We start from the raw sequence: 20,715 nt of genomic DNA, 5'->3' as shown, positions 1-20,715 counted from the left end.
GCACTCCCATTCATCGGTGCCAGCCCTGGACCTCAAGAAACAAACAAAAGACGGCGCGAGCAGCGGAATGCAACATGATGGACTCCTGTTTACAGCTCATAAGTACGTAATTATATTTCTTGCTAGTAACGACGGTATTTCTTAATCTACCTGGGATTCGAGACTTTATTTGAGTAAATCAATGATTACCTTTTACATGTGACAAATATTACAGTGATATTTCGTGGATCAGTAGCGTTCATATAACCTTGTAAAAATCCTCAATTAAGCATGCATATAAATAAAACATATTACATACTGGAGCAACATGAAAAATAAAGAATAAGATATCCAAATTTGGTTAAAGTGTCTTTAGCAACCTAACAGGCATGTACAGTATACCCAAATGCACACTAAGAAAGAAGACTTTTTATAAACTTACTTAGGAGCAGGTTCACCTTCAGCTTCACATTCTATTATGAAAGATCTCTCATTTTCGTTAAGTGGTTGCGCTACTTGAAAGAGGAGTTCATCAGTAGGAGGTTGCTTAGTTATTCTTGGAGGAGATTGGACTGGAAAAAAAAAAAAACGAAAATTAAACGTCATTTTCATATTTTAGTGGTAATATTAAAAAAAAATATTTACTATTCCATAGTACCGTAGTTCTGGTATCACCAGAGCAACATTTCAATAAAATGTCAAAAACTAGTACAGACGTTTATTAATATTCAACTATTAAAATCAATGTTTACTCACTCAACGCCGATGTCTGTAAAACACATCCAACCAATAAAATGAGCTTTGCTGTCCACACAAAATCCATGTTTACACTTCTACCTACAACAATAAAAGTAATACACAAAATTACGTTGAGACACTAGCGATGAAAATCAGTCATAAACCTTCCGCACACACATTCAAAGAGTACTAGAGATTTGATTCACACATGCAATCAAGACGATGATCTAATTTCGTCTGAATTTACCCTGCAGGCGTATGTTATTGACAACACCCACCAAAATAAAACACAGTCCATATATTTGTATAAAGCAGAACTTCCGAAAATCATACGAAGATCAGTAATATCCGACAAATTATAAGAATGTCATCCTTGCGGGGTAAAAGGTACTCTCACGGTAAATTACAACAAGTGTTGTTACTAACGTTACCAGTACGCAGGCTCCTACTCCATTGCTGAACACCGCTCGCGAAAGGGTGTTGCCTTATCGACCAGCCCGCAGTGACGCATAGACCCCACATTGCATAACAGTGCTTTCCTCACTTAACTTTACCTTTTAAAGTTGATATCTCACCTTATTCACTGTTTAAGATCTAATACGATTCCAATACATGTGTTAAACCATATTTATTTTCGTGCTTAAAACCTTCAAAATCCTTCCCCCATCAGTCACGTGACAACCACTACGATCAATAGATTTATTCAGTATTATTGTTGTTATAATTTTACATTTCCTTAATTCACAACAATGATGGACATCTCTAATACCAATGAATATAATTTAATTAATTAAGAAAATACAAAATTAAATCTTAGTTATATTAAAATCAATATAATTAATGTCGGACAACAAATGACTAACGTAGTAAAGGTGGGGAGTCCTCTTCTCTTGAAATTCGAACGCATTTTGTTCTCCATTCGCCCCAGCAGCTAGGAAAATGTTTGTTATCCTATTAATACCTACAAGAACTGCTCTTTGCAATACAGATTTTGGAAGTTTAGAAGATAATTGCTTAGTAGTACTTAACTACATCACACTTTGGAGAACAGCTTAAAGGTCAATGCCCTGCAACCCTTTTGTCTTCGATCTTCGTGTCAATCTGTGTTCTTTGTCATATGTCGTGTAAATGGAGATGTAGAGGGTAAATACAATATTGCACAGTTCCTCAGTAAATGACCGCGAAGTTAGGAATATCAGCTGGCACATGATCGGGGAGAGAAAATGTTATCCATCTTGATCTTGATGACCACGACAGAATTGCTGGTGGGCAAATGAACTGTACATTCGTGATACATAGGCTACTGTAACCTTGTGAATAAATGGAATCAAATTTATTTTCGAGTACAGCTGTCTCTGGTAGAGCGGAAAGCGTTCCACAAAAGAAAAGAGATTAATCTGGTTCAGAATTTTTTAGAAAAGTACCAGTATTCAAATGAGCCTCCGTGGCTCAGACGGCAGCGCGTCGGCCTCTCACCGTTGGATACCATGGTACAAATCCCGGTCACTCCATGTGAGATTTGTGCTGGACAAAGCGGAGGCGGGACAGGTTTTTCTCCGGGTACTCCGGTTTTCCCTGTCATCTTTCATTCCAGCAACACTCTCCATTATCATTTCATAGCATTTATCACTCATTAATAAATCACCTTGGGAGTGGCGACCCCATTGTAATAACAGCCTATATATGTTTCATTCATTACATCCTTGACCCGGTCAATGACTGGAAAACAGGTTGTAGGTTTTCATTCACCAGTATTCAAATATTACAGGGCCTCTAATGAGTTGTTAACCTTATAGGTAGGTACGGTACTTTTTGAAGGCGAGGATGCAATTTGTGAAGTGAAAGGACGTAACCTCAGTAATTATGTAGAAAAAGCAAATATTGAGGCAGGGAACCATCAGACAAGGGTAAATCTGTGCAGGAAAGTTCGGCCTTCTTGCTCGTGGACTAATTAATTTTTAAATTTGTTTAAAAAAATAACAAATTATATAGGGTAGGTACCGGTAACAAATTAAAACGGCAGCAAGCAAGATTTCCGAATGGCTGTAGGTACTGTTTGTTTTCGAAGCAATACCGGGCGAGTTGGCCGTGCGGTCAGGGGCACGCGGCTGTGAGCTTGCATCCGGGCGATAGTGGGTTCGAATCCCACTATCGGCAGCCCTGAAGATGGTTTTCCGTGGTTTCCCATTTTCACACCAGGCAAATGATGGGGCTGTATCTTAATTAAGGCCACAGCCGCTTCCTTCCAACTCCTAGGTCTTTCCTATCCCATCAGACATATCTGTGTCGGTGCGACGTAAAGCAACTAGCAAAAAAAAAAAAAAAAAAAAAAAAAGCGAAGCAGTATAAATATTATGTAAAAAAAAAATAACTAAACTTAGAAGGGTGTTACAAATTGCTTATTCGATCAAAAGCCTGGATAATACTAAAAATCACTGGGAAGTTGTCAATAATAACATCTTAGCAACTAACAGCAGGAAGAACAACGATATTAACCTGCTGGTGCACGGTTACCTTTCATTATACTCAATTGTAATGTCACCAATATTGGTAATATTCTTGAAAATAAATTCCCATTAAAACTAACACAAATAGGCCTATCCCAAGAGCGCCATGCAACTCCTTGTTTCTTACGCCCACAGATGAAACTGAGGTTTCAAAAATAATCAGGGGATTAAAATACACCAGTATTACTGACTGTTACGGTATAAGTCAGGGATGGTGAACCTGTGCCACGCGTGTCACTAGGTGACGCGCGGACACGATTTCGGTGGCACGCCACATGAACATAATAATATTTTATATATACGTCTCGTACTACAGACAGTGCATATCTTACAGTGTTTCACGTGTAAGAAATAAATATCGAAAATCTAAATACTAGTTCCACTCGCACGTGCAATATGGCAACACTGCTACAATGATAGGTCCGAAAGTCAAGTGAGAGAGTGTCGTTTTCTGGTGGTATTGAATACGGACATCGCAAATATGTTTTCGGTGCCGAAATAAACAGAAACTTAACAAAGGCTATGACCGTATTTTTCGAGAACTCTGGCCAAGGGAATTCGGACTGTTAAAAAGATGTGTTGCCTGTGTTCGAAAACAGTTGTATCCCCCACATTTAATGTAAAGCGCAATTTTGAGACTGGTCATTCAAATGTTTGTTCCACTTCAAATGAAGAAAGAAGAGAGTTCGTTACACAAAATATCCAACATTACACAAACAAACTAGTTCTTTTGTATCATCTTTCCGGCCAAGGAATAATATCAGTGCGGCTGCATAGTACAGCACGCATGGGAAACAGATTTCTGACGGTGACTTGTTGAAAGAAAGTTTCTTATTGACGTCCAACACATCATTTGAAAACTTCCCTAACAAACAACTAATAATTAACAAGATTAAAGGAATCCCAGCCAGCTGAACAGCTGTCAAGAATAGAATAATAAAAATGAGTGAAGAAGTTTCGGAGCAGTTGAAATTTAATTTGGATAATTCCCACATATATGCAGTATGTTTTGATGAAGGCATGGATGTGACCTTACAAACAAGATTAGCTGTTTTTTTTTGTTTTGATTTTTAGATTTCCTTATGGAAATGTGATGAGGGAGAAATTAGTTTAATTGTTGAGCGTACAAACTACAACATTGGAAGATAATGAAGCTAATGGAGGAAGTGAAGTCCATTCGCAATATTAGTACTTTACATTTTTATATCTAATATTTTTTTTTACAATTTGTTTTACGTCGCACCGACACAGATAGGATTTGTGGCGACGATGGGATAGGCTTACGAGTGGGTAGGAAACCACCGCGGCCCCACGGAACATGCAATCAAATGTATTTACAAGATATATTGCACCCGTTATGCAAATATGTATAATAAATAAATAAAATGACTCAATAAATGAATAAATAAATAACGTATTATGAAACATAATCGGAAAATTGAAAGAAAGTTGCGAGGGGGGGGGGGGTGTAGGTTGTACACATATGGAAATGGAAAACAAGTGGCACAGTCAACAGATGAGAATAATAAACCAGAGTTAAAATGGCACACTGGTTGGAAAAGGTTCGCCATCCCTGGTATAAGTAATAGACTGGCCAATAAATTACCTTCTCATGTAATATCAATCAATCACTACCTACCACAGCCGACTACAGATGGCTCTGATCACTACTGATCTGCATTTAGGGCAGTCGCTCAGGTGGTAGATTCCCTATCTGTTGTTTTCCTAGCCTTTTCCTAAATGATTGCAAAAAAAATGGAAATTTATTACCACATAATACTAAATTAATAAGTCCATCAGTGAAGGTAGAGTTCCTCAGAAGTTAAAGGTCACCAGAGTAATGCCAGTTTATAAAGGATCCAATCAACACGATGTTAAAATTACAGACCTACCCAAATGCTTCCTATCACACCCAAAATATTGGAGCCAGGCTGAGAGGCTCAGACGGTTGAGGCGCTGGTCTTCTGACCCCAACTTGGCAGGCTCGACCCTGGCTCAGTCTGGTGGTATTTGAAGGTGCTCAAATACGTGAAAGAACTACTGCGGGAAAAATTCCGGCACCTCGACGTCTCCAAAACTGAAAAAGTAGTTAATGGGATGTAAAGCCAATGACATTTAAAAAATTTAAAAATATTGGGATAGGTGGAAAAAGGGTTTAGAAGGAGAAAGAATTATAATAATGCACATACATGTAAACAAGGAACTACTGAAGATAGTACAGGTGAATGCTCCGCAGACAGGATGTAGCATGGAAGAAAAAGATTTCCTCAGTGAACTGGAAACACATATTGTTGGAGATAGGATTATGATAATGGGAGATCTGAATGCCCATATGGGAACTGATAGAATGGGATACGAGAATGTTTTGGGCGCACATGGTTATGGCGATAGAAATGAAAATGGAGAGAAACTGTTGGGATTCTGTATCAGAAATAACTTGATAATGAACAACATGTTTTATGAAGAGGATTAGCCATAAGATTAGCCGATATAGTTGGGATGGACAGTATGGTGCACTCATCGATTTTATAATAACAGACCGAGAATGGGGAAGATACGTCATGAATACGAAGATAATCCCCAGTAAAAGTATGGAAGGTGATCATAGATTATTAATTGTGGAATTAAAAGAAGTAAAAATCCCTAAAATTGTACTGAAAAAGAAACCAAAGATCAGGATTTGGGAATTGGAGGAGGAGGATAAAAGAACGGCATTCCAAGATTGCATAAAAAGGAAGTTGCCTAACACAGAAATCCGAAGTAGAGAAGAAGAGTGGGACAATTTAAGACAGACATTTGTGGAAGTAGCAATTGAGGCATGCAGGAAAACAAAAGCAAAGGTTAAAGGAAAGGAGACACGGTAGAGGACAGACAAAATAAAAAAGAAATAAAAGAAAGGAACAAGGTGAAGAAAGAAATGGATAAGGAAAACCAAAAGAACGTATCGGAGGGATGACAATAAGATAGAAATGTTACATGTGGAATACAAAGGAATGAAACTACAAGTAAAGAGGAATATCAAGGAAGAAAAGGAGAAATGCTGGGGAGAGTTTACCTACAAAATTGAGCAAGATAGTCGAGGAAATCATAAACTATTGTACAGAGTAATAAAATCGAAAAGAATAAGAGAGAGAACATGGATCCATAGTACATGACGGGAAGGGTCTTCAGAAGGTGATGGCAACATATTTTGAAAAACTCTATAATGAGGATGACTGCTCGGAGGAAGAAGGAGAAAAGAAAATGGAAATAATAGATGGAGAAAAAAAAGAGAACTCGATAACATGGTTAGAACTTGAAAGGGCAGTGAAAGCAATGACCAACGTTAAAGCAAGTGGAAAAGATGAATTCAATGCTGATATGATTAAGGCAGCAGGAAGCATTGGACTAAAGTGGCTATACCGAGCCCTCAATGCCACATGGAAAGATGAAAGGATACCTGAATATTGGCAAGAAGGGAGCATTGTACCATTGTTCAAAAAAGGAAATAGGAAGAAGTGTGAAAATTATAGAGGTATAACCTTATTATCACATGGACTACAAATAATGGAGTCATAGACAAAAGACTAAGGGATATAATAAAAACACAGAGGAAGAACAATATGGCTTTAGACCGAATAGATCAACAATAGACTTGATATTTACAGTGCAAATGATAATGGAAAAACCTCTGGAGAGTAACAAGGAAATCCTCTTCGTATTTTTGGATTTGGAAAAAGCTTATGATACAGTTAAGAGAAAACATGTATGGTAAAGCCTACTGAAAAGGAGTGTACCAAAATCATTAATTAACAAGATAAAAACATTGTCTCATGGGAGTAAAAGCAGTGTACAAGTAGGGAGTGGTGACTCTGAAACATTTTATACAAAAATAAAAAAAAGGTATCAAGCAAGGAAGTGCACTGTCGCCGTTATTGTTTATTATATTGATGGATGAAACCATAAAAAGTGTAAAACAGAGTACCAGTAGTGATGAAATGAATGTTCTGGTATTTGCGGATGATGTGGTGATTTGGGGAAAGGGAGAAAAGGAAGTACAATAGAGACTGGACATTTGGAATGAAAATCTGAAGGAGTTTGGAATGGTAAGTTTAATTAGTAAAACGAAAATTGTAGTCATGCACTGTGGAAAAGAGAAAAAGAGAGACAATTAGAGAATGTAAAACAGTTTAAATATCTGGGTAGCATTATTAATTGAAGTAATGAAATTAACCCTGAAATTAATAACAGACTAAGTAAAGGTACAACATTTTATCATAAAGTCAGAGAGCTTTTATGGGATGACAAAGTACCCAAGAGAACGAAAATAACTATATAAACAGTTATTTCATACCAATTGTAACATATGGACTAGAAACGCTGGTAACTAATAAGAGACAAGATAGTAAGATCCAAGCAGTAGAAATGAAAGTGTTAAGAACATAGGTTAAAAAAGACAAGAAGAGATAGAATTCAAAATATTAAAATCGGAGAAGAGCTAAATATATAACCGTTAGTACAGAACATACAGAAAGCAAGGCTGAGTTGGTTTAGACATGTAAAAAGAATGGGAAAGAAAGAGGTAGCAAGATGGGAATTAGAAAGAGAAGTTAAGGGAAAGAGACCAGTTGGAAGACCGAGAAGAAGGTGGATGGATCAGATTTGGAAGGACATTAGAGAAGCTGGATTGGATGTGGCGGAAGTAATGGAGCAGGAAAAGTGGAAGGACAGAAAGGAGTGGAGGAGGCTTGTTAACCACACCCAGGCGACCTATTTCCTTTTTCGAACAATGGTACAATGCTTCCTTATTGCCAGTCTTCAGGTACATTGATGACGATGATGATGATGATGGAGATTATTGAAATTTCTAGTATCGGTACATAATAATTATTCGTATCCTTACCAGTGTGGGTTCAGACCGAATTCATGTACCCACAGTGTCACAGAAGACATTATTAATAAACTGCAAGAATAATCAGACAAGAGCATGATAGCATCTGGCTTGTTCACAGATTTAAAAAAAAAACATATGATACAGTGGACAATGTTCTCCTCCATCAGATGTTAGAAGCAGCAGGTGTGAGCGGTATTGCCCTTAACTGGTTCAAAGACTATCTCGATGGCAAGGAACAATTTGTTCATTGTATGGGTGAATACAGTACTTCTCGAAATATCTCAATTGGTGTACGACAGTGTTCTTTATTTAGCCCCATTCTCTTTTTTTAATATGTATTAATGGTATTGGTTGTTTAAATTTGAAAGGTAAACTACCGTATCTTTAAATGTTCATGATACCGGTACCAATATTTTCTACGTTGGTAATTCCTGTAATGACTTTGAACGGAAAAAACAACACAGTATAACCTTAATTTAATGCTGGATGGATGAAAGTAGATTAACACTCACACTGGCGACAAATTATATTGCTTTCCACATACCTTCATACAGTCTTCCTTTGAATATGACATTGTCACTCTATTGTCAATGTATATTCGTGCAAAGTTGACGAGATTTCTATGATTATTTCTAGATGAAACATTCTCTTGGGATAAGCATGTTAACTCTATTTGTGTTAAGATTATTCCTGCTATGGGTGTCTTGAGCAGGCTGAAATTAAAGTTAACCCATGGACTGCTAGTATTTACCATGCACTTATAGAGAACCAACTCACTTACATGATCCATATTTGGGCATGTTGCCGGGAGAAACAATTTGAAAAATATAAATATCTTGCATAAAAGAGCATTAAAATAGGTACTTTTCAATCTACTCATATTGAATCCAACTGCACACAGCACATTTGTACAAATATTGTAATATCCTATTATCACTAGTCTCCGTCAGAAAACCTCAGGTATAATGGTGTATAAGTTAAAGCATAAGTTGACACATTCCAATACTTACTGTAAGACTAATTCAGATATCCATATGTACTACACTAGAAGTACTTCAACAATTCATTTCGCACAAATACATACTTGTAAGTTTCTACAAATTCATTGTTGAATTTTTCTGTACATATTTTTAAAGCTTCCCTGAAGATATAAGAGAGACATGCATATTGTTTTACTTTTAAGCTTAAACTACACTCATGTTCATAAAACCCAGAACACCTTGAAAGACTAGAGATAAGAAATTCATATTCACAGGACATATGCATTAGTATGTTCTGAAGAAATGATTAGCATTTGACCCATCTCGGTCCTCCCGTTCAAGGTCCACATCGATATCTCGGCGCACCACCACCGACTGGTGAAATGTGCCTGCGGCCCTCGTCGCTATAAACCAAAGGTAATGGATCAGTGTTACTTGAGCAGACGTGTAGGATGCCTCGCAGGCGCATGCGAGAACCGTACCGTCAAATAAGTGAGTTTGAAAGAGGGCGCATTATTGGCATGAGATAACGTGATGCATCTATCCGGGAAATTGCTGCTCGTGTGGGACGAAGTGTGTCGGCAGTGCAACGAGTGTGTACAGAATGATTCACAGAAAGCCGAAGGACACGACGAGATGGGTCTGGTCGCACTACCCAGACCACCCCCGAGAAGATCAACATATCATCCGAATAGAATTACAGGACAGATCTGCGTCCTCCTCGACTCTGGCGCAGCAGTGGAATACTGTAACACATCGTATAATATCAGGACTGACAGTCCGTCGCCGTTTATTACGGTCTGGGTTACCAGCGCGTCATCCACATCTCCGCCTACCTTTGACTAATGTGCATAAACATGCTAGACTGCAATGGTGTATGGAACGACGTCACTTGGACAGGAATGGCAGCAGATAGGTTTTCGGACGAATCCAGGTTCTGTTTGTTTGAAAATGATGGCCGCATTTTGGTTCGCCGGAGACAGGGGAGAGGCATCACACTGACTGCATTCACACAAGACATACAGCGCCAACTCAAGGCCTTATGGTTTGGGGTGCTATTGGGTACAAACACAAAACACAGTTGGTGCGTGCGTGTCCAGGGCACTGTGACCAGTTTAACCTACGTGAATGATATTCTGGGACCCGTAGCCATACCTTTTCTGCACGACACCCCAGATGCCATATTTCATCAGGACAATGCGTGACCACATGTTGCTGCACGAACACGTGCCTTCTTGTTGTCACAGAATGTCAGATTATTGCCCTGGCCCGCCCGATCACCGGACTTGTCCCCAATCGAAAATGTGTAGGATATGGCGAACCGACGAGTGCGGCCCTGTGACCCAATGTCAGACAGCAAAGATGAACTGTGGAACCAGGTGAACGCAGTATGAATGACTATATCCCAGGACGCCATTCGCGCCTTATACGCGTCGATGCTATCACGCATGGAACAAGTTATCTATTGCCCATGGAGGACCCAGTGCCTACTAGATAACAGGACACATGCTAAACCTAGGTGACTGAAATGCTAATCGTTTTCGCAGAACATATTAATGAACATGTCCTCTGAATATTAACTTCCAATCTCTCATCTTTCAAGGTTTTCTGTTTTTTATGAACATGAGTGCAGTTAACTATCTGTCTCATGTCACACACTGTTTGCATATAATTTAGATTACGCCTACAGTGTAATGTATGTACCGGTTAGTGCGCCATTACAACTTACTAAGCTCAGGTGCCGCATCAATAAATACATGCTTTACTGTAAAATCTATTCCAGCCTTGAGTAGGGTCAGTGTAACGAAACCCAGTGTTTTTAAATTTCATGCATTTTCTTGGTTGTATTATTCAGAGCACGCCACAACGTTTGTATTTTGTAACTTCAAGTTAGTAATCTCTAGGTAGGAGATAGGGTTTTCAGGTACGCGGTAGTACGGCTTCCTAGGATGTTACTTCGATTCTAGATATGGTCACAGTCCTGGGTTTGCAGTGACGGAAGTTGTCATGGAATATTTTCATGCATTTTTTGTGTGCGTGTTTATTTATCTCTTGTATTTATTGTCAGACAAGCTCTGTTCTTGTCGTGCGGTACTTTTGTTTGTTGTCATGTGGATTCTGTTCCAATGGGTCGATAAGTCTTTGAAGCAAGGGAAAGCATCCTTTCGCTGTAAAAGCAGTGTCGATTTAGTATTCTTGAGTGTTAGGTTTCCGTATCGGCCCTTTGCTATAAATTTTAATTCAGTGTATATTTAGTGCAATATTACCTGGTATAATGGAAGTCAGGTGACATCTAGCAATGTCCTGTTATGATTTTTAACCAGTTTTTCACTCAAGGAATGGTTACTTCATAGGGTATACTTGTCTGGATCTTGTTTTAAATATCAAATGATGATTGATAATTTAAACATTTTACAAGTTATTTGGGCTTATTTTGAAACACGTTTGGGCCATTTGTGGATTATAATTTTTTTCTCTCAGTAATGGTTTGTGTTAATTGATTTCTACATTTTTGTATTTCCATTTACCTGTGAAAGGGGCTTAATAAATTTTGCTTTGCTTGTTGTAAGAGTTCTTATTCATAATATAATTTGATCAATCTTACCACTTTCCTGCCTATTCATTAATTGTAAGGTTTTCATTATTTCGAACTGTCATTCAGGGCACCTTTTACGTCCTGGAATGATGAGCCAGGGACCATATTAAGGCAAGGGAGGGTAATATATATATGAGATTATATAGTAATACTTCCTCAATGTAGGGGCTGGCGAAAAGGCGAAGTATACTTCGTACAAGATAAAAGTTTGTAATGGAAAAATAAAGAAAACAATTTGTTTAATTTTAAAGAACATCAACGAAGAGGGTTCCTTAAAATACTCATTGATGACTTTAAGGCAGAAAGTACAATATCACTCATCAAAGGTTTTGTTAGATGGAATGTCTTGTAGAACTCAAACGAAATTTCAAGGTATTGTGCCTCTACTCCTGATCAGCAAACATATGAATTTAATCCTTTTTAGATGTTATGCTTGCGTGTAGAATGGGATTGTGGGTTCATACATTCCCTTCTTCTGACGGTCAGCATCGCCAGGTTGAAACGCGGAGGTTTCAAAGTGGAAGGTTGGATCAATTACATTTCCGTTTTTGTTGTAGGCAATCGTATCGATCCCTCGAGTTTTTCCATTACCTTCCGAACTGTAGATCTCTTCATGGATGGTGAATTCGGTTTTTCTGTGAGCCTTGGCGATGGAGATTCTTACTTGATTTTTTTATTTATTTGGCTTCAGGCCCCATGAACCACAGAGCCAGCAAAACCATTACAACTTTACGAGTCACACAACGATATATAAAATAACATGTTCTGACTGACTGACTTATTCATCATCGCCGAGCCAAAACTACTGGACATAAAGAGATGAAATTATGAGGATACATTTATTATACAATGTAGGTGCTCAATAATGGAGGATATTGTGATATTCCGTCGCTAGGGGGTGAAAAGGGGGATGAATTTTAAGGTGTATCTATATCTCAAAAACTGAACAGTTTGAAGACATGAAAATCGCTATTTGGAATCAAGGAAACACGTAGTTTTTGTTTGGGGAAAATCCTGTTAACGGGGGTGGAAAGAAGGTGAAAAGGGGGTTGAATACCTTTCATGAGGATGCTCAAATCTCAAAAACTGAAGATGTTACAGTCATAAAAATTGGCATTTGGAGTCTCCTCTAAAAATAAAGAAACACGTACTTTTGTGTTTTTGGAAAATGTACTTAATAAAGGAGCCCGCATAATTTTTCTGGAAATAAACTTAAGAGGAAGTGTTAAAGGGAGTGAATGTTTAAAATGAACTTATCTACAGTGTCTCTCAAAAACTTAACATATTACAAACGTGAAAATGGGTATTTTAAATATATTTTAATAAAGTAACATGCATTTTTTTGCTAGGGGCTTTACGTCGCATCGACACAGATAGGTCTTATGGCGACGATGGGATAGGAAAGGCCTAGGAGTTGGAAGGAAGCGGCCGTGGCCTTAGTTAAGGTACAGCCCCAGCATTTGCCTGGTGTGAAAATGGGAAACTACGGAAAACCATTTTCAGGGCTGCCGATAGTGGCATTCGAACCTACTATCTCCCCGATGCAAGCTCACAGCCACGCGCCTCTACGCGCACGGCCAACTCGCCCGGTTATACGTATTTTTTGTTTTAAAAACAGTTAGGGGGTGAAATGACTGAGAAAGGGGGTTTAATATTTCGCATTAGGATACTGTTATCTCCAAAACTGAAGATATTACAGACGTGAAAGTTGGTATGTGCAATCTCCTTTAAAAATAAAGAAACATGTATTGTTTTCGGAGAATTCATTTAAGAGGGTTGTAAAAAGGACTGAACAAGGGATTGAATTCTTTTTATGACGATACTTATATCTAAAAAACTGAAGATGTTACAGACATGAAAATTTGTATTTGGAATCTTCTTTAAAAATAAAGATATACGTATTTTTTATTTACGGAAAATCCATTTAAGGGTTTGGGGTGGGTGAAAAGAAATGAAGAAAGTATTCAATTATTTTTATGAGGATGATTATGTATCAAATGCCCAAGATGTTATTAAATATTTAAAAAAACATTCACCCCTTACTAAAATATTCATTCCCCCAAAACAGTTCGACGTACAAAATCAACATTTCACAGGTTAGTCGCTTTTACATCCTAGAAGGTAGGGTTTAAAACATTCAAATTGTTCCGTATGGGGTTCAAATGAGTGTTTGATCAGAAAATAAATTGTTCCGTGTGGGGTTCAAATGAGTGTTTGATCAGAAAATAAATAATAATTCCCCCAAACCCGTTTGACGTACGAACTGAGGGCATATTTCACAGGCTCAGCTAACAGTGGACTCTCCAAAATGTAAAACTGTGAATAACGTTCAGTTTAAAACGGTAGCGAAGTACGGTTATTTTGCTAGTACGAGGACTAGGGCAAAAGTCATGGCAACACTATTTTTTTCTTGTAGATATGTGAACGGATCACAAACGTGTATGTGTCGTGTGGAAGTTCTGCAGGCATAGTGTGTATGCAGAACAACAGATGACTCTGTGATAGCTGGTAGTAGCGCAGCGAGGGCTATGAAGAAATCAGTCAGTTGGTGAGTGTCGTGTGAGATGGAAGTAACCCATGTTGAGCAGCGCGCTTACATCAAAATAGCCGTTCTCCGGGGGAGAAATGCGATGGAATGTTACAGTGAATTAGTGGAAGCACTTGGGAGTAATGCCCTACCATACCGTACAGTAGCAAAGTTTCAGCAAGGACGTGTGTACTTGCGCCTTGCAGTACGTACCCATGGCCAGTAGGTAGTAATGTTCGGTCTTTGAATGTTAAAAGCTTAGCGTAAAATCGTGAAAAATCGTATATATATTCAACTATGGCAATCCACATCACATATGAGTGTTAAGCTATTAGCCCCAGTTAAGAATTGCTGGTACATCTAACACACTGAACGTATGTTGAACATACAAGCCTTGATCGCCGTCCTGTTGCCAGCGTGCAAGGTGGTCGAAGCATATTGCATAGCGCACCCACCTTTGAACTTCCGTCGGTGTATGCGGTACCCACCGCGATGCAATTTTGCGCAGTTGCAGCTCATTACTCAATATCCTGTGGTAGATACCCTACACACCCAACCAGCATCTGAGGCTTAGCATATTTCCTTTCTACAGGGTTGGTGTTGAAATCCTAAGTAAATGTAAAATATTAACTAGGTGCTTAATGCGACCAGTACTCACCGGTACTCAGTCCGGTAGTTCGTATTGGTAAATGGGTACCGGAAAATTTCCGTATATATTAGAAAGTGTGGTACTCATGAATACTCTATTGATAAATGTTAATTTATTTCATACTAGTACGTATCTGTCTTACCTAAAAAAAGTACGGAAAATGACATTTTACTGTCCTGTAATTTCTTAACCTTGTTAAATTGTTTCCCCACCTGATAGCAGCATCGTGCCCATCTACATATCAATAGCGTTTTTGTATTCCCAGTTCAGGTAATCTTCTTTGATTGGTTGAACTCCGCTTCACAGTAATGTAAACACGGATAGTCAGGAAGGTTATGAATCATCGAGTACCAAACTTAACCTTGTTAAATTGTTTCACCGCCTGATTGCAGCATCGTGCCCATCTACATAACAATAGCGTTCTTCGTATTCCCAGTTCAGGTAATATTTTCTGATTGGCTGAACTCCGCTTCACAGTAATGTAAACACGGATAGTCAGGAAGGTTATGAATGATCGAGTACCAAACTTAACCTTGCTAAATTGTTTCCCAGCCTGATTGAAGCATCGTGCCATGTACATTATCAATAGCGTTTTCGCATTCCCAGTTCAGGTAATCTTCTCTGATTGGTTGAACACCGCTTCACAGAAATGTAAACACGGATAGTCAGGAAGGTTATGAATCATCAAGCACCAAACTTAACCTTGTTAAATTGTTTCCCCGCCTGATTACAGCATCGTGCTCATCTACATTAACAATAGGTTTTCGCATTCCCAGTTCAGGTAATCTTCCGCAATCACCATGTTGACTAATGTATAGGTTTCTCCACTTCCGACAGATAAATAGTGCACATATCACATTATATCATAAAGTTCGTATTACCGTCATTAATTCAGGACCGGAGGACCATGTTTACGATCCTAGTAGCTTAGAGGACTGTTCACTGCTTCAAATTGTATTCATTTTGATGTTGTCCTACCACATAACTCCACGTACAGAACTCATATATCTTTCATAGCAACACACACACACACACACACACACACACACACACACACACACACACACACACACACACACACACACAATAAAATAAAAATAACTTTACTGCATGAGTCAAACATGAATGATTTGCGTGGCGACGTCTAAAATTATGTATAATTAAATATTTAATTTAAAATAACTAAATTCACGGTGATATGAAATAAAATATTGTACGAAACAGCCACTAAAGTCATAAGTTTACGTTGGTTTCTTGGAAATATCGATCCCACTTGTAACGCAAAATATTACGTTCCGTGTTTGTTGCATAAACAAGTACGGAAGGCCTATTTGTTCTCATTTATTGGTTCTTATTTTATCTCTATTGTCCTGGACGTATTTATCATTTTGTGATTTCCTCTTAAGTGGTATTTTTGTTTATGCCAGGCAGGTTTGCATTTTTCAGCACAGACCACGGCCGTTTCCTTCCCACTCCTGGCCCATTCCTATCCCATTGTCGCCATAAGACCTATCTTTGTCAGTGCGACGTAAAGCACTTTGTAGAATTTGTGTGATCCGCCTGACATCAATGATTCAAGTAAAATAATAAAATTTGCAGACAGAAAAATGAAGAAAAAATGAAGAGAACAAACCAGATTATCACCATCCTCTAATGTCAGCGGTCAACACTTTTACATTATCCACAACTGTGTGAACGTTCCTTCAGATCGATGCATATAATCGTGACTCCTGTTAGACTCCTTTCTTCGGGCGAGTTGGCCGTGAGGTTTCGGAGCGTGTGGCTGTGACCTTGCATCCGGAAGATAGTGAGTTCGAATTCCACTGCCGGCAGCGCTGAAGATGCTTTTCCGTGGTTTCCCATTTTCACACCAGGCAAATGCTGGGGGCTGTACCTTAATTAAGACGACGGCCGCTTCCTTCCAACTTCTAGGCATTTCCTTTCCCATCGTCGCCATAAAACCTACCTGTGTCGGTGCGACGTAAAGCCACTAGCAAAGAAAAAAAAGACTCCTTTCAGTGAAACACTTGCCCGGATCCATGACTGAGTTTTCAGTGTCTTACTGTTCGGTCCTCGAGGTTTTAGGTTCTAATTCAGACCGGATCGAGGGATTTTTAATGTTAATTGAATAATTCCCTTGCTTCGGGAAGTAGGTGTATGTGCAGTCCCCAACGTTTCTACAACTCACACACAACATTATACTCCACCTCAATAACACTCCGTTCCCCATGCACGGCAGACGCCGCTCACCCTCATTGGATGGTTTGCCTTACAAGGCCTGCATGTGGATAGCAAGACACATGCAAGTTTTAAAAAAATTAAACAATTGAAAAACGTAGCAGACTTAATGTTTATTAATCTTACGGGACCCAACTCCAACTAACTGATCCACTATCATATGTAAAGACTTGGTTGTCATCTGGAAGACGTTCAGCAGATGGTCCCAACTCCTGGAAAAGTAAAATGGCAACCGAATCTCAGCAGGATCGTAGTCAGGGGGGGAAGGGGAGTCGTTTACTGGGGGTTAGAACTCCCCCTGTCCGTGGAATTTTTGAAAAAGAAAATAAACAGAAATTGACAATAAACAATAAACTAAACAAACATTCAGAGACATAACCATCAGGTATGTGGCGGCATCAGGAAGAATGAACTCGCCCCACATACAGAACGCACCCTTGTGCACGATGCAACATTGAATCAGGGTATAGCTTGCAAAACTAGCGTCATTCGGCTGCGTGGAGTGAGCATGAGCATCACGCCTGTTTGTGTCTTGTTGGTGTAATCAGTGTACCTATCTCACATGCGAAGGTGTACTAAAACTGTGTGTGGTGTAAATATATCTTATTATCCATGAGGGCTGGTTTATTTATGAACGAGTGGAGCCACCTACAACCAAAGCTCCATAGGTATGTTGAATCTGTTTTCTAAGAAGCCCCGAAAAACTGGATTTAGATTGTAAACTAAACGTACAATTTGCTGTAAAACTGTTGACCTTGATCGTACTATTCTTTTTCTAGTGTGTTGCAGTCTGATTATTAACATAATTCACTTATATCCGTATTCTTATAATGACAAAACATGCATGCGCGCACCACACACGCGCACCTTCATTATGTTCTATCAGCATTTTGTAACTATCCTCCCCTACCCCCATTGGCCGCTACTGATCTCATCACTGTGAATCCATGTGAAAAATACTGAAACGTTATGTGAATGTAAGAAGTGCATAATTTCCAACTAAAGCTCTAGTGTCGACAGCAATAGGTCCCAAATTTCTTCTGTTGTAAATAGATAAGTCACTTACAGTAATACATTTAATTAAAAGTAAGAGATGCTGTATTAAAAACAGTAACATTTTGGGTGTGTAAATTATTGTTGTTTGTCAACGTCGGCAATCTTGCGCTTGACAGAGAACTAGGTCAATAATCTTAGAGCCAGAGGCGCCAGGCAACGGCCAGACGTCTGAACACCCCGACAGATTTCTGTCGAGACTGCTAATGCAATGCAGCATTCAACAGTTAGATAGCACAATGGAGCTATGGAGGGTTTATAGCATATTCGTGATGTTGATATTCCACAACATAGCTTCCTGTTTTGATGATGCCTCCGGGAAGAACATTTTTGCAAGGATTTACTGGGTATAGGGACTCACCGCCTCATTTTCCATCTTTCAGTTTTCCAATTCCCGGACATATTCCAAATTGGATCCACCGGATATTATTTTACTTTTATTCCCTGTTAAGTCTTCAGTCCAAAGGCTTGTTGGATCCTCAAATAGCACTACTTAAGTTTATGTGATGCCTTTGCTGGTGATACCTAGTGTTTACAGTGCACTGTGTCTTCTAGTGTGGGCTAGAGGAATTTTGTTACTTTCATTGATCTGTCTCAGTCTTATCCTTGGCTTTGACAGTATGAAAGTGACTGAGGTATGAGCGATGCTAGTAATGCTATTCCTTCTGCAGTCAGTCCTTGCTATGAATGGTGTGAAAATGTTGCTCATAGGGACGGTTGATGTATGCATTTCAGTGGGCTTGGCAGACTGATATGTAATAGCAACATCTGGCCCAGTGAGGAAAGCAACGGGAAACTACTTCACTCCTCATTTCCGTAATACGCCTTTTCAGTAATGCCTAGGCCATCTATGACAGCTGATGTTGGAGGTGTTGAGGACCAGCTTTCGGGCTGAGGTCTGAACATTCACATACAAGGTTATGTGGACAGGGAAACCGCCAAATCCGATCGCGGCGCCGTATGAGTCGCACAAGGCACGGTTAAGAGTGCCATTGCAACTAAATTCCTCAGTCGGCCAGAAAGTGCTCTTGTAGTAACTTTCATGGTATCCAGACACATCAGTCGTGTTCTGAATGGCATACTGTCACAGCCATAGATGAGACTGAGACTTCAGTGAAAGCTTTGATCTTTGCCAAGAGATAAATGTAAAAATACTGTATCCGTCAAGAAACATCCACAGACGATTTTCTTGTGTATTGAACACCAAAAAACACATCATCTTTTCAAAGCTACCGACTTGCCAAACTTACAAAGTTATCTATTAGAGCCTATATATATTTTAAAGGCTACAGAGACATCTTCATGAACTAAGAAAAGATCCACTACCAAGCGGGTTGGCTCCACGATTCGGGTCACATAGCTGTGAGCTTGCATTCGGGAGATTCTGCAGTCCTGAAGATGGCTTTAGTGTTTTCTCCATTTTCACACCAAGCTGTACCTTAATTTCATCCATGAACACTTTCTTCCCAGTTTTCACACTATGCTATGCTATCGTCGCCGTAAGACCTGTCTGAATGTATGCGACGTAAACAAACAATAGCGTACAAACTAATAGTAAGAGATCAACCTATATCAAAATATTCTCAACTAGTTGCAGATACTTTTTGGTGCCTAGTGTGCACGTTTATACTGACATTTTCGAGGACAGGATTTTTAGGTACTAATAGATTAGAATGCAAAGGTCACACTAGTTCTGCTATGAGATTTGCATAAACATTAGGGATATAGATTACCAGAGCCCCTAAAATTTATGCAATTTATTTACACAACTGTAGACCGGGCAAGATGATACTTGTCACTTGCTCCCATTAGTGCATAGCGTTAGAAAAATGGGACGTCTTAAAAATGATAAAAAGTACGACCTTTATGCATGGTTTTAAGCTCACACTATTTTCTTTCACTTCAGAAAGGCTGTAGCTAACAGGAAACAAGAATACATTATTCTCAGTTCTTAGCGTTCATTGTTGAATCACATTTTAGCCAGGATGGCGGCAAGACAAAAAAATGTGCATTAATGGGTTTTAAGGGACACAAGGACTGAAATGTCTAATTCCTGTAAATATTAAGATACCACCTTAATATTTTGTTTGCTTAAATTACGTCGTAGCATGAATGTCTCTACCAAATTTCAACAATGTACCTTTACTTGTTTTATACATATTAAATATTTTCCAATACTCATATGCAAACTACACAAATATTCTAAATGTCAAGCGTGCCAAGCCGATTCAGATAGGAACATTTGTCTATAGTTAACTAGTAACTTATTCTTATATAAATGAAACGGCGCATTGCTTTTGAGACTGTATTATTTACTTTGCAGATCAACTTTTCCCCACCGAGCTCGATAGCTGCAGTCGCTTAAGTGCGGCCAGTATCCGGTATTCGGGAGATAGTAAGTTCGAACCCCACTGTCGGCAGCCCTGAAGATGGTTTCCGTGGTTTCCCATTTTCACACCAAGCAAAAGCTGGGACTGTACCTTAATTAAGGCCACGGACGCTTCCTTTCCATTCCTAGCCCTTTCCTGTCCCATCGTCGCCATAAGATCTATCTGTGTCGGTGCGACGTAAAGCA

The 20,715-nt window shown here is 39.0% G+C and overlaps 1 protein-coding gene across 6 annotated transcripts in view; it reads right to left on the bottom strand.

Moving 5' to 3' along the window:
- Positions 1-1,394, bottom strand: part of Nrg (Neuroglian) — a 216,328-nt gene extending 214,934 nt beyond the window's left edge. For 2 of the 6 annotated variants that reach the window (XM_067145580.2, XM_067145575.2), the window contains exons 1-3: positions 1,293-1,394; positions 736-816; positions 422-551 (exon numbers count right to left, since the gene is read on the bottom strand). In XM_067145580.2, coding sequence (XP_067001681.1) covers positions 422-551; positions 736-802 — 197 coding nt within the window. In that variant the 5' untranslated portion in view covers positions 803-816; positions 1,293-1,394. The other 4 variants (XM_067145577.2, XM_067145579.2, XM_067145576.2 and 1 more) reach the window with 4 other exon arrangements.
- Between the last annotated feature and the right edge of the window lie 19,321 nt (positions 1,395-20,715).

Source organism: Anabrus simplex, chromosome 4, assembly GCF_040414725.1.
Source record: "Anabrus simplex isolate iqAnaSimp1 chromosome 4, ASM4041472v1, whole genome shotgun sequence".
In the NCBI taxonomy this organism is placed as follows: domain Eukaryota; kingdom Metazoa; phylum Arthropoda; class Insecta; order Orthoptera; family Tettigoniidae; genus Anabrus; species Anabrus simplex.
Note: the sequence above shows the minus strand (reverse complement) of the source record. Positions and strands in the feature narration are given on the sequence as shown.